The 14353-nt window shown below is 40.7% G+C and overlaps 1 protein-coding gene across 1 annotated transcript in view; it reads left to right on the forward strand.

Moving 5' to 3' along the window:
* The first annotated feature begins 1015 nt into the window (after positions 1 to 1015).
* LOC311509868 (septin-7-like) overlaps positions 1016 to 14353 on the forward strand; it is a 50045-nt gene continuing 36707 nt past the window's right edge. Inside the window, exons 1-2 of the mRNA XM_084575307.1 lie at positions 1016 to 1973; positions 2123 to 2257. Coding sequence (XP_084431433.1) covers positions 1855 to 1973; positions 2123 to 2257 — 254 coding nt within the window. The 5' untranslated portion in view covers positions 1016 to 1854. The remainder of the gene's footprint in view (positions 1974 to 2122; positions 2258 to 14353) is intronic.

Consider the following 14353-nt stretch of genomic DNA (forward strand, 5'->3'; position numbering starts at 1 on the left):
TCCATTCATAAAATCCTCTGAGCGATGTTTTAAATAATCACCATTTCCTGCATCCGCTTGTTATGAATCGTACAAGGCTGGTTTTTGCAAGACAGATGACAAATGAGTGCTGCAGTGGCTGTCTGGCTCCTAACTGGGAGCATTGTTGTCTCCAGATGCTTGTGTGCTTTTCTGGTTTCTCGGCATATTTAGCTAATAGCACAGAGTGAGACAGCATGTGGCTACATTAGGGCTGCTCGATTATTTCAAAAATCATAATCACGATTATGTTGATTCATATTGTAATCACGATTATTAATTGATTTGAGAACAAGCATTTATCGAACTTTTAACTCTGGTATTTCTTTTAACACGATAAGTTTGAACTGAAAAACAAGAAAAATACAAATAAATAAGAGAAAAAAGGCTAGTGGGAATGTTGCTCCAAGTGGTGAAGATGGCTTCACGGAGGGCATCCACTGTTTGGAACTGGTGTCCATTTTTGTAAACTTCCCTTGCCATCCAACCCCAAATGTTCTCAATTGGATTTAGATCAGGGGAACACGCAGGATGGTTCAAAAGAGTGATATTATTTCTCTGGAAGAAGTCCTTTGTCAGGCGGGCATTGTGAACTGCAGCGTTGTCCTGTTGAAAAACCCAGTCATTACCACACAGACGATGGCCTTCAGTCATGAGGGATGCCCCCTGCAACATCTCCACATAGCCAGCTGCCGTTTGACGCCTCTGCACAACCTGAAGCTCCATTGTTCCATTGAAGGAAAAAGCCCCCCTGATCATGATGGCGCCCCCTCCACTGTGCTGTGTAGAGAACATCTCAGCTGGGATCTCCTTGTCATGCCAGTAACAAGGAGGTAATTTTGTGCCGTTGAAGGAGATGAGGTCTTTGAAGACGTTTTTTGTACTTAAAACCCTTCTCTCACAGATGCCGTCTAATGGTTATGGGACTGCAGTTGGCACCAGTGACAAGCTTAATTTGGGCCAAGGATCGTCCCGTGTTTTGACGGACAGCCAATTGGATCCTCTGGCTCAGGGCCGGTGAAATTTTTTTGGGTCTACCACTTGACTTTTTTTTCCCATAACCCTCAGGATCTTTTCAGAAGTTTAAAATGACTGTCTTACCGCCTCCAACCTTAGCAGCAATGGCACGCTGCGAGAGGCCTTGCTGATGCAGCTCAACAATCCGACCGCGTTCAAAGAGAGAAAGCTTTTTTGCCTTTGCCATCAGGAGGTCATGACAGTGTGGGTACCTGACAGAAAATGACACTTAATCCATATTTTTGCGAAGATTTGGGCTTTTAAACGCTGTGGTCTTAAACTTTTGATCAGCTGATGAACAGCCTATTTCAGTTTAATGGTTGTTTGCAATAAATTGCTTACTCAAATTTTTTTCCTGTCTCACTCCCATTTCTTCTTTTTGCATTTGGAAGGACTACTTAGAACCTTCTTAAGATCCAACAGTGCAAAATGTAAATTCTTGCAATTTTTCAACTGGTCTTAAAATTTTGATCAGGAGTGTATTAATAAAATTAATTAAATAATTTTAATAAACACTATCCCAGACTTGGCAGGGCCAGTGTGGTGATTTTTTTTTTAACAGTTTATTTTTAATACAAGATTCGCAGGCAACAGTACCTCGATCAATGAGGTGAGCATGGGGATCGAGGGAAGCCAGAATCGAAATCGAAATTCAATTAATCGCCCAGCCCTAGGCTACATGCTGCTGGCTGCTAAGTGTTTTCTTTGTGCAGTATGTAATCTGTGATGCTATTACCTTAGCGTGATGAGGATTTTACACTTCTATAGTGTGTTTATATTAATTAAATAGTTTGCTGTTTTAAGGTAGAAGTTAATGTAATGTGTCTCTTGTGTAAGGTGGAGCAGTCTAAAGTTTTAATAAAGGAAGGCGGTGTCCAGCTGCTGCTCACGATAGTTGACACCCCAGGGTTTGGAGATGCTGTTGACAACAGCAACTGGTAAGAACCACCACAGGCTCAACTCGGCACAGATGTTATTTCCTCATTTATACTCTTTAAAAATGTTGAACTTATCTCAGCCTTTCCATTTAAAAGGCACATTTAGGTCTTGTTAGTATAACGGAGACTGTAATGTTTTTTGTATGCAGCTGGCAGCCAGTCATCGACCACATAGACAGCAAGTTTGAAGACTACCTGAACTCAGAGTCTCGGGTGAATAGACGACAGATGCCTGATAGCCGAATTCACTGCTGCCTGTACTTCATCGCCCCCTCGGGACACGGGTGAGTCTGGTAGACTTTCATACAGAGCACCCTATATCACTGGTATTGCTTGTATAAAGCTATCCAAAGACAGTCAAGCGCTTACATTGCCATTTCTTTGTTCACTGCAAAGAAGGGGGATGGAAATACAGCAATGGGTGAAGGCGGGGTGGGACGGGGTGGGGTTGTATGTAATGGTAAGAACCTGGCAACATGGTCAATACATCAAACAAGTGTTTAATCAAAAGATTAAGATTAATATAATAATGTTTATTGCTCACCAACTACTCAATCTCCTTTAGCTGTTTGAGATCTCTTTGGTGCTCATCTCGTCTTTGCTTTAACCCTTAAGCACACATTGAAATACTTTGAAATTCTAAATTTCAACCCTGGAGTGTTGTTGGGCATGAGAAGACTTGTGACATTTTTCAAAATTTTAAATTTTCATGTAGAAAATCAAGGTCAGTGAAATTACCATATATGGTATATTTTGTCACTATTTAAGGGTAAGCTACGGAAGCCGAGAACGGCCATGCATTCATACATTTTATTTCCTCCGTTTTCCCGTGATAACGAGTTAATTTCCTCCGTTTTCCCGTGATAACGAGTTAATTTCCTCCGTTTTCCTGAGATAACGGGATAATTTTCTTGAGATCTCGTGATAACGAAACTTGTTTTCCCGAGATAACGATATAATTAATTCGAGATCTCGAGATAACGAAACTTGTTTTCCTGTGATAACGACATAATTAATTCGTGATCTCGAGAAAACAAAACGATATTGTAGTAGGCTTCTTAGATTACGCTCACTAATGTGTCTGTAATAATGTGTCTCCTGCTCCTCTGACATTGCTACACTGAATGATGTTTCCTGCAATGATTTAATATAGCCTACTACAATATCGTTTTGTTTTCTCGAGATCACGAATTAATTATGTCGTTATCACGGGAAAACAAGTTTCGTTATCTCGAGATCTCGAATTAATTATATCGTTATCTCGGGAAAACAAGTTTCGTTATCACGAGATCGCGAGAAAATTATCCCGTTATCTCAGGAAAACGGAGGAAATTAACTCGTTATCACGGGAAAACGGAGGAAATTAACTCGTTATCACGGGAAAACGGAGGAAATAAAATGTATGAATGCATGGCCGTTCTCGGCTTCCGTAGTAAGCCCTTAAGTGGTAACACAATTTAATCATGTAATCTAGACCAATAGAACATAAGTGCTGATTCAGGCACTTGTCAACATACATATTATCAGACAACATAAGGCCACTCCTACTTGGTTCTTGATAAAGTAGTTAGGCTCAGCGTTCATGCAGACGTGGACCTTGCAGATCACATTTGACCCTGATTTGTCCTGAGGATGTTGCCTTGATCTTCGCTGACTGGCAGGGTGAAAACCACATGCTTCTCGACCTCACTGAAAGGCACAGGGACACAATTTAAAATGTGTGCTGAAGTTACTAAATATGGTTCCTCAAGTAGTTATTTCCTGCCCTGAAAAATGGGTGATTATATTCGTCTAACATTTAAATGCATGTGTGTGTTTAATTCATGCACCTACACTACCGGTCAAAAGTTTTAGAACTTTAGAACTTTTTCTATTTTTTTACTGAAAATTATTCAGTTTAGTGTCTCATTGCACTCTGAAATGAAAGCATAGAACAAATAAGCAATCATGGAATCAATTTATAGACCAAAATGTATTATAAACTTTTGACTCATCAAATTTAGCCACCTTTGGCAGAAATAACAGCTGAACACACTTGTGGCATTCTTTCTACAATAGAAATCAAATATTCTTCAGAAAGTTCTTCCCAAGTCTGTTGCAGAAGTTCCCATAAATGTGTGGCACTTGTAGGTTGCTTGGCTTTCACCCTTCTGACCAGTTCATCCCAAACCAGCTCGATGGGGTTTAAGTCTAATGTTTTCAAGTTTACCATCTTGTTCTTTTTTCCTGAGGTAGTTCTGGCATAGCTTGGACTTGTGTTTTGGGTCATTATCTTGCTGTGGGAAATTTTGATTCATCAGTCAATAATACCTTCTTCCAGTCTTCAGTAGTCAATTCAGCGCTGTTTTTCTGTATCAGTATCGCGCGATACTAAACCTCAGATATCGGTGTTGGAAATCATCAGCTTTTTGATCTTCTCTGCCCAACTCATCAGGGGTTTGTGTACTGTCACCGGTAGACGTCTCCTCGCCATGTCCCTCCCTGCTTCCTCTGCTGAATCGTACAGGCAGGTCTACCCCTCGTAGAACACCCTCAGTCCGGCTTGGAATGGGGTCTAGAAGCGGAGTTTCCTTTCCCTTAGCACAGGGGTGGCCAACCAGTCAGAGGCTAAGAGCCACAATTTTTACTGTGTTACTGCAAAGAGCTAGCCTGACGAGCCAGACCCACATTAAATGTAGGGTCTGGGCACTCTCCATAGACGGGGCTCAACTGGAGGGGTGGGATAAACGGTTGTCTTTCAAACTCCCTCTCCACGCAATAGGATAGCGCTACAACCAATCAGAGCAACGAAGAAGGTGACGTAGTCAGAGCGACGGAAAAGAGAGTTCCTTGCATGTGTTGTGGAAAAAACTTATCCTAATAGATATTAAATAGTTCTTGTTGCATCCTGTTTTTTTTTTTTTTATGAGTTCGCCTACAGGTTGAGTTTCTCCTGCATTAATCATTTTTAAGCTGTGGATCAAACTTTTGCCGTATCCGGTTGGCAAAACTCCAAATACACTCACTGGCCACTTTATTAGGTACACCTTGCTAGTACCGGGTTGGACCCCCTTTTGCCTTCAGAACTGCTTTAATCCTTCGTGGCATAGATTCAACAAGGTACTGGAAACATTCCTCAGAGAGTTTGGTCCATATTGACATGATAGCATCACGCAGTTGCTGCAGATTTGTCGGCTGCACATCCATGATGCGAATCTCCCGTTCCACCACATCCCAAAGGTGCTCTATTGGATTGAGATCTGGTGACTGTGGAGGCCATTTGAGTACAGTGAACTCATTGTCATGTTCAAGAAACCAGTCTGAGATGATTCGCGCTTTATGACATGGCACGTTATCCTGCTGGAAGTAGCCATCAGAAGATGGGCACACTGTGGTCATAAAGGGATGGACATGGTCAGCAACAATACTCAGGTAGGCTGTGGCGTTGACACGATGCTCAATTGGTACTAATGGGCCCAAAGTGTGTCAAGAAAATATCCCCCACACCATTACACCACCACTACCAGCCTGAACCGTTGATACAAGGCAGGATGGATCCATGCTTTCATGCTGTTGACGCCAAATTCTGACCCTACCATCCGAATGTCACAGCAGAAATCGAGACTCATCAGACCAGGCAACGTTTTTCCAATCTTCTATTGTCCAATTTTAGTGAGCCTGTGCGAATTGTAGCCTCAGTTTCCTGTTCTTAGCTGACAGGAGTGGCACCCGGTGTGGTCTTCTGCTGCTGTAGCCCATCCGCCTCAAGGTTCGATGTGTTGTGCGTTCAGAGATGCTCTTCTGCATACAGTACCTCGGTTGTAACGAGTGGTTATTTGAGTTACTGTTGCCTTTCTATCAGCTCGAACCAGTCTGGCCATTCTCCTCTGACCTCTGGCATCAACAAGGAATTTGCGCCCACAGAACTGCCGCTCACTGGATATTTTCTCTTTTTCAGACCATTCTCTGTAAACCCTAGAGATGGTTGTGCGTGAAAATCCCAGTAGATCAGCAGTTTCTGAAATACTCAGACCAGCCCGTCTGGCACCAACAACCATGCCACGTTCAAAGTCACTTAAATCACCTTTCTTCCCCATTCTGATGCTCGGTTTGAACTGCAGCAGATCGTCTTGACCATGTCTACATGCCTAAATGCATTGAGTTGCTGCCATGTGATTGGCTGATTAGAAATTTAAGTTAACGAGCAGTTGGACAGGTGTAGCTAATAAAGTGGCCGGTGAGTGTACATCCTTCTTTTGTAAGAACGACCTCAGTGCAGTTTCTTGTTCTTTTCTCAGAGAAAAGCTTAACTTCAAGTCTTTCAGAGTGGTGGCCAAAGCCGATTCGAAAGAAAGTTGTTCGCTAGCAGCAGCCATCGCTCTGGTAGTTCTAGCAGGATGGGGAATTCACGCGTAATTCACAGTATTTATGGTTGCAGGTCAGTCGTCATCATGTTAAGCCCGCCTTTTAGAAGTTATATCATTAATATATGCCGTTTTAAACCAAGGATTGGGGAGCTCATGATCTAAGCTACTGCAGTGTCCTAGGGATTTAAAAATCACAATCTATCCATAATACAACACTGTCTATTCTCAGGCCTTCATTTACTACTGGACACCACAAACTGTCTCTGTTATTTTTACTATGAAGCATGAGTATTACATATCTGTCAATATAGTTTTGAATTAGCTTTAAATCTAACAATGGCCAAGCCTGTGTGAAGCCATGTATAACTCTCACTTTACACCAGAAGGCGAAAACAAAAGGTGGATAGATGACTTTTTGTTGTTGCCTAAAGGGGTTATCCTTGTAGCGTAGTGCTCCAAAACTGAACAATTTATTAAGCCTAATTCACATAACACGCAGAAGAGGGATGTAAACGCAGCTAATTTCCATTTCGTGTCCCATTTAGCCATGACAGTGAACCAGTATACGTGAAGGTCGGGCCTCTGTATGGATTGCAGCCATCATTGATACACCAGTGCTATCCCTACAGCAACATGTCAAAATATCTGCTGTAAAAAGGTCTACGGCAGTAATCCATGCTCCTTTCTTGTTGAAACTTGTTTCAGGTTACTTTTCTGTCTGCACAATTCCTCTGTGCAGATGACGCCAGTGTGGATGGCCAGCTCATCTTTCAGGTCTGCTCAGATTATTGTGTCTACTGGTATATGATCGCCAAGTACTTTTGATATCAGAACATGTCGAGATGTTTTTAAAACCAGAAGTGGGTGATCAATCCTCAAGGCTTCCACCTTTCCTGTCGACCATACCAGCCTACCTGTTCTGCTCACCTTCTGTCACTTTGCAGAGGAAGATTCAGATTAAGATTCAGAAAACTTTATTTGTCCCCAGGGGGCAATTTAATTTCATTCATTTAGAGCAGTGGTTCCCAACCTGGGGGCGCCAGAGATTGTGTCTGCTCTGAGGTTGTGAGGTTACCAAAATTAAATTTGTGCACATTAAATTTATAAAATTAAAAATAAAATAAAAAACACACCCAACTGGATAATCAAAACTCTGTATAATCCAAACTGAAACATATTTTTGTTTCACATTTTTATCAACAGCTACTTTTTACACCGATCAACAAGCGGTCGAGCGATCTTCAATGTATGTTCTGCAATGAACGAGCACACACGTATTTTCAACTCACAAACACCGTCGGTCATTGTCGCCGGTGCGTCAGCTGTGGATGTTGCTCTCGGCAAACGACTTGTGTGTTGAATGCGCGAACAGCTGTTCTGTGACCGGGGTCTCCTTCGTGACGACGTAGAACTTGTTTTGCCGCTAGTAGCGTAAATTAGCTTCTTCGAGCACAACACACAAAAACAAGCACCTGGCTCTCTTAATTTCTGCCACCTTTGCCGTCTCTGCCCCTTTCTTCTATCCACGCCCAGTGCCATTTATTTTTAAGTCCTTTATCAGTGAGGACATCTTCCCCTGGCTTCATGAATTTATTCTCCATCTTTCGACTTAGGTGAAACTGCGTTGTGTCTGCTGCGTTCAAGACAACTCGGAAGTAATAGATAAGTCAGCGTTCAAGCAGGTTAACTCGGAGGAGAAAATATAAGTTTGGGATATTGTCACTATTTGCTGAACACAAAACATATGCAGCTGCAATTTATGTTTATTTTGGAAAAAGACGATATGCGTGTAATTTCCGACCTGTTATTTCCGAGTTTAACGCTGTTCAATTAATTTTTCACAACTCGCGGGCTAGAGAGACCGAGTACAGCGGGATGGGCTGACTGACAGTGATTAGAGATGGTGAAATACTGTTTATTATTATTATTATTATTATTATCATCATCATCATCATCATTTATTTATGATTTTTTTTTTTTTATGGTCAAATGAGACTGTGGCGGGCCCAAACGAGACTGTGGCGGGCTGCCACAGTCTCGTTAATTAATGGGAAACACTGACTCTCTTAAAAACCCCTGTGACCCCACTTGTATAGTGTCTTCACCTGATCTTTGTGAGGAATTTCTTACATTTTTTTTTTAAAGACTTTAAAGAAGATTTCTGCTATCAGGCCCTTCTGATGGCAGAAATCCAGCAGTTGCGGCCATCTTACTGCCCCCTTGATAGCATCCCACCTTGTCTCCTCACGGATGTTTTTAATATCTTGGGCCATGTATTGTAGACCTTATTACTTCTCTGATGTCTGGCTGTGTTCCAGCTGCTTTCAAACATGCTGTAGTACCCTCATCAAGAAGAACAATCTAGACCCCTCTGTTCGTTCTAACTTCAGGCCCATTTCCAAGCTCACTTTTTTGTCAGAGGTATTAGAAAAGGTAGTTCATGGCCAAATTCAGGCATACTTCGACTTGCATGGCATTTCTGAGTTCCAGCCGGGTTTTAAATCGTGCCATAGTACAGGGACCACCCTTTTAAGAGTTTTAACCGTTGATTCTGGTAACTCTGCTGTCGTTGTTCTCTTGCACCTCTCCGCGGCCTTCAACACAGTAGACCGCAACATCCTTATGCCACGTCTCTACCTGTGTGTAGGCATTAAAGGCACAGCCCTGAAATGGTTCCATTCTTACTTATCAGACAGACTCTGTCTAGCTAGGCCAGTATTCCTCAACAGGCATTCCTCAAGGGGCTGTCTTGGGACCAGTCCTTTTTGCGTTGTACATGTTGTTCTTGAGGTCCGTTTTAAAAAATGTATAACATCTCGTTTCATTGTTACACAGGCGATTTACAAATTTAACAATACAGACAAACAGCAACGCATCTATACAGGCTATCCTGAATTGTCTGAAGGATGGACAGTCATGGATGAAGGCAAACTTCATTGAACTGAAGAAAAACAAAACTGAAATTATATTATTTGGACACCCAGTTCTCTTAGATGGTTCTGACAGTGCCATCAGCCCTCTAGCATCCTACTGTCACAATGTCGGAAGAAATAAAGGATTCAAAGATTGTTGACTCCACCCTTAAATTCGACAAGCAGATTTGTTAAGTAGTCAAGACGTGCTTTTTTAAATTAAGACTTACAAGTAAAGTCCTACCTCCCCACACATGATTTTGAGAGGATAATTCACGCTTTCATTACCTCTCATTTAGACTACTGTAACGCTCTTTACATCAGGCTGTCATCAATATGCCATCTGCAGGCTGTACAGAATGCAGCAGCTCGCCTTTTAACTAGAACTGGCATCCCTGCACTTCCAGGGATGCTTCCAGTCCATTTTAGGATTCATTTTAAAATTTTACTTCTAGTTTTTAAGAGTCTTAATGCGAGGGCACCCTCTTACCTATCAGAATTACTTAGTCGCCACACTCCACCCAAAGCTCTGCGATCAACAGACTAGCTGCCACTGAACCTCCCACGATCCAGGCTCAGAAACGGGGGCGATCGCACCTTTTCGGTGGTGGCCTCAAAACTCTGGAACAGTCTAACGTTTTATATCAAAACTGCCCAGAGTGTAAAAGCCAAATCAGGTGAAAATGTGGAAGTGTGCATAATCTTAGTTAACATTTGAACACTTGGAATTAAGATCTAATTTGATTGTGATAGTTATCATTTAATATGAAATTTTCTGCACATGTCTGATGCCTGGAGACATACGTTGTTGTTCTCCGTGATTAGACAGGTGTGCGCTTTTGTTTGGGTGTGCTGTGATTGAGACAGTGTTGAGCAGTTTGGATGCTAACAGCTTTTAAGATAAGATAAGATAAGACTTTATTCATCCCCATGGGGAAATTAGGGCGGCAGGAAACAACAGTGCAAGATGCAGAAGATATAAAAAATAGAATAAAATAAGAATAGAATACGGCAGACAAATATGTTATTTACAAAAAATATTTACATATTGCATCAGAGAGATTCACAGTGTCTGGTCTGAGTTAAAACAACCAATTTGGATTGAGGAGTTAAAGTGTCAAAGGAGGATAAATATATATATATGTTGACATTCATGAATATCATGAATAAAAACAACAACAAACTCCAATAGGAGTTAAATTACCACGTATATTCAAATAGAAGGAGTGAGATGATGATTATGTATACTGTACACTGTGCATAAGTCCTGAAAAGAAGCTCAGCAGCTCAGCAGCTCAGCAGCAGAAGAGTTAGGAAATGCTGATGTTGAAGAGTCTGACTGCTGAGGGGACAAAAGACCTCGGGAAGCGTTCCTTCCTGCACTGTGGGTGCAGCAGTGCAGGTTTACCATGTCCGAGCCTTATCAAATAAAATCGACTTGTACTATGGACCTTTTATGTTGGATTAAATTCAAGGACGAACTACAATCATGTCTGAATAAGTTATGTTCATCTATGGGTTGGATACGAGTCAGAAACCATCTACTGCGCACGCAAGTAAGTGGCTTGATTAAGGAATGAAAACTAAAACTGAAATATTGCCACTACACAGAGTTTGGGGCATTTTAAATCATTGTCGAAACCCCACTTCTTCTCGCTGGCCTTCAGTCCAAATTGAGCAGGATATCTTGGATTTTATTTTGCTAACAGTTTTTTAATTGATTCAGCCAGTAGCTCAATAGCCAAAACAAAAAGTCCAGAAGGCAAGGGGCAACCCTGTTGGGTGGATCTATTCAAGGAGAATGCAGATGAAATCTGCAGATAAATATGGCCATTCTAACCTATCAAAAGCTTTTTCTTCATCTAATGCCACCGCTGTGCTGGGATCAGTCCTTGGTTTTGCTAAATGAATGGTATTAAAGAACCTATGTAACTTATTGGCAGAGGAGCATTTCTGAATTAAGCCAGTCTGATCTAAACTAATTATCTTTGGCGAGAATACACTTCGCAGAGGCCTTAGATATCAATTTATAATCTGAATAATTTATAATCTGAATTTAGCAATGAAATTGGTTGGTATGAGGCACACTTCAGTGGGTCTTGGTTATTCTTATGAAGTACAGCAATGATGGCAGTGGAGAAGGATTCAGGAAGACAATAAGTTTTAGACATCAAGTTGATTACGTCCATCATTAGAGGAACAAGTAAATCTTTGAACTCTTTAGAAGATTCAGGACAGAAGCCATCCTCTCCTGGAATTTTATCAAACTGCTGTTAATTTAAGGCTTTCATAATTTCAGCTCGAGTGAAAGGGAGGTCGAGATTCTTTTCATCCTCCTCGCTGATTTTGGCCAGTTCAGTTGTAGATAAAGAAAGACTATCAGTCTGTGCTAAATCTTCAGGTGATTCTGATATATACAGGTTAGAATAAAAATGTTTACAATGTTTAAACATATCATTTATTTCAGTGAGGTTATATAAGATTAAACCTGCCTCCGTTTGGACTGCATTAATTGTTCTTGCAATCTGCTCAGCTCTCAATTGCCAGGCTAAAACTTTGTGCTTTTTCACCCAATTCGTAATACTTTTTAGTTTTTAAAATGACTTTTTCGAATTTGTAGTTATGTAATCCATTATACCAACAACTGGTAGGTTTCCTTGAATCCAGAAAATCTTTTTTTAGTTGTAAATGTTCACAACCACTTCCTCTAAAATTGTGACGTATGTCTTTTTGAGAGCTTTTGTATAGGAAATTACTTATACCCTTAATTATGCTTTTAATGCATCCCACAATGTGGCACTATGGAGAAGAAGCACTGTTTGTTTCACAAAATAGCCTTATCTGATTCCCTATGAATTCACAAAAATCTGATCTTAGAAAGAATAGTGGGGTTCCTGCACAACCTATAGGAATTTACTAGCTTATCAGGCATCACAATGGACAACTGTCTTTGTCGACCACCGGATCCAAGCAGAAATTAAAGTCAACCCCTATCACTACATTTTCCTCTCCCTCTGAGACTTTAAGTATAAAGGATTCATCATCATAGTTAGGTGCATATATATTTATCAGAATTCCTACTCCCCTGGAGAGAATTAAAAGATGACAGTATTGCCTGTCCCACCCACTTTCTTCTCAACTTTTATGCTCCTGTGCAGTCAGGTGTGTCTCTTGTATCAAAGCTATATGACAGTACTCCCCTTAATTGGCCCACTAAGCCATTCACATTAAAGCTAATAAATTTCAGGCTTATTTATAGGTCAACTTTTTGTGGCCTAATGATTATAAACTCTTTGTAAACATGCGCACCCGTGCTAATAAATAAAACCAATACAAAAACAAACAGGAGGAGCTCGAAGGAAAGCCGCTGCTTATTTTGGTGTTTTAAGCACTCTACTCTTTCTGTCGAGAAGTGTCACTCTCAGAGATGCTGAGTTAAGTAAAGCAAGTGGGATATCCCTGGAGCAGAGCTCCTTTTTGATTCGGTTGTATTCCTTCCTGCGCTTCACCAAGTCAGTGGACAGGTTGGGGAAGAACGGCACAGGGGTGCATTTGTACATATCAGGGCCCCTGTTTGCTTTAACCCCTTAACGCCTGAATAGATTTTTCAATTATATAAATGTAGGATAGTCTACACCTTTAAAATGTCTCGTTAGGGCACCACCTCCTGTTATCGTAGGAAGAACACGGTTTAAATCAGTTTATCAGTCTCAGTTAAATAATTTGCATATCTGAAGGAGTGAATCCTTTACTACAATTTGTACCAGTCATTCTCTGCCGTAAAATAACATCACAAACAACTTCTTAAGTGTGAACAAATATTTATTTAATAAAGTGACAACTATGAATAAATGAGGGACTAATAGAATATAGGAGTGTAATCAAATGAACGAATATAATAAGGTATGAAATAGTTAATTTCTGGAGCGATGATGAGAGATGGAGATGTTTAAGTCCTAAACTAGAGGGAATGGATTTGATACCTAATCTAATTAATCTTCTCTAAAAGATGTTAGTAGGGAGTTTCAAAGTAGTGACACCAACTCTTTGTCTTAAGCAGTAGGAACGATTCAAGCCTACTTTTCCGTAGAGTCTTCTCGGCGTCGGTGATGGCGGAGCGTCGGTGTGACGAGATGGTCAGTGACGAAACAGCTGATGCAGGTCTCTCTTGGACCGGTAGATAGGACTTGTTGCTTGATCTGCAACTCCAACACCCAGCTTTGCTTGAGAGCGCTGTAGGTGTTCAGTCAAAGGCAGATGACACTTGGCAGTGTCTTTACGTTTGAGGAAAGAAGCTGGATCGTCACGTCTTCTTGATGTCGTTGCTATGGCAACAGCTTCTTGATTTCTTGATTCGTCGAAGAGATTGGGTCTTTCTCTGATATCCCAGCTGTCTACGCTGGCTAACTTATAAACGATGTTGGTTAGTACTTCAGTTCGTAGAGTATAAAATTGAATAAAACTAGAAAAATATTTAAGTCACTATAAAAATCGTATGTCGGGAAAAACATCCGACGAGAAACAAACAGAGCTTGAAAAGGACCGGATTGTCAATATTCAAGTTGTTCTTAAAATTACTAAGTATAAACGTGACTAAGTACGTAAAGAAGAAGACTAAAATAAAAGTAAAACGTGAACGGAAAGTGGAAAGTTGAAAGTGCGAAAGTATAAAAGTGTCCGAAAGTCCGGAGAAATGGGTGCGTCTCTGGTTTTATGAGTTAATTATTCAGGGCGTGTTTGGATCGGGTTTCCATAATCTTCGCGCGGAAAGAGAAGGGAACGCCTACTCCTTTGTCTGTCTTATTGCCTGATCTTCTTAACCTATTTTATATTACTAAATTTAATCATTCCATCACTCATCATGGCTCGTTAGCAATGTTTTTCGTATGCGACAACACTCAACATTACAACATGACAAGATGACGTATCAGAATTACCACATCAAAATAACTCATAAGCATCAATAAATTAATAAACTCAAGTTCTCTTTACAATGACGTATTGCTAATAATAAAAGGTTGGGGTTTCTAAAATAACAATTCCAACAGTTATGATTTCAACTAATAGCTACTATTAGTAGAACATACCTAAGTTTCAACATTCTTTAACTTCAACAATTGAT

This window comes from Chelon labrosus, assembly GCF_963514085.1.
Source record: "Chelon labrosus genome assembly, contig: SCAFFOLD_63, whole genome shotgun sequence".
Classification (NCBI taxonomy): domain Eukaryota; kingdom Metazoa; phylum Chordata; class Actinopteri; order Mugiliformes; family Mugilidae; genus Chelon; species Chelon labrosus.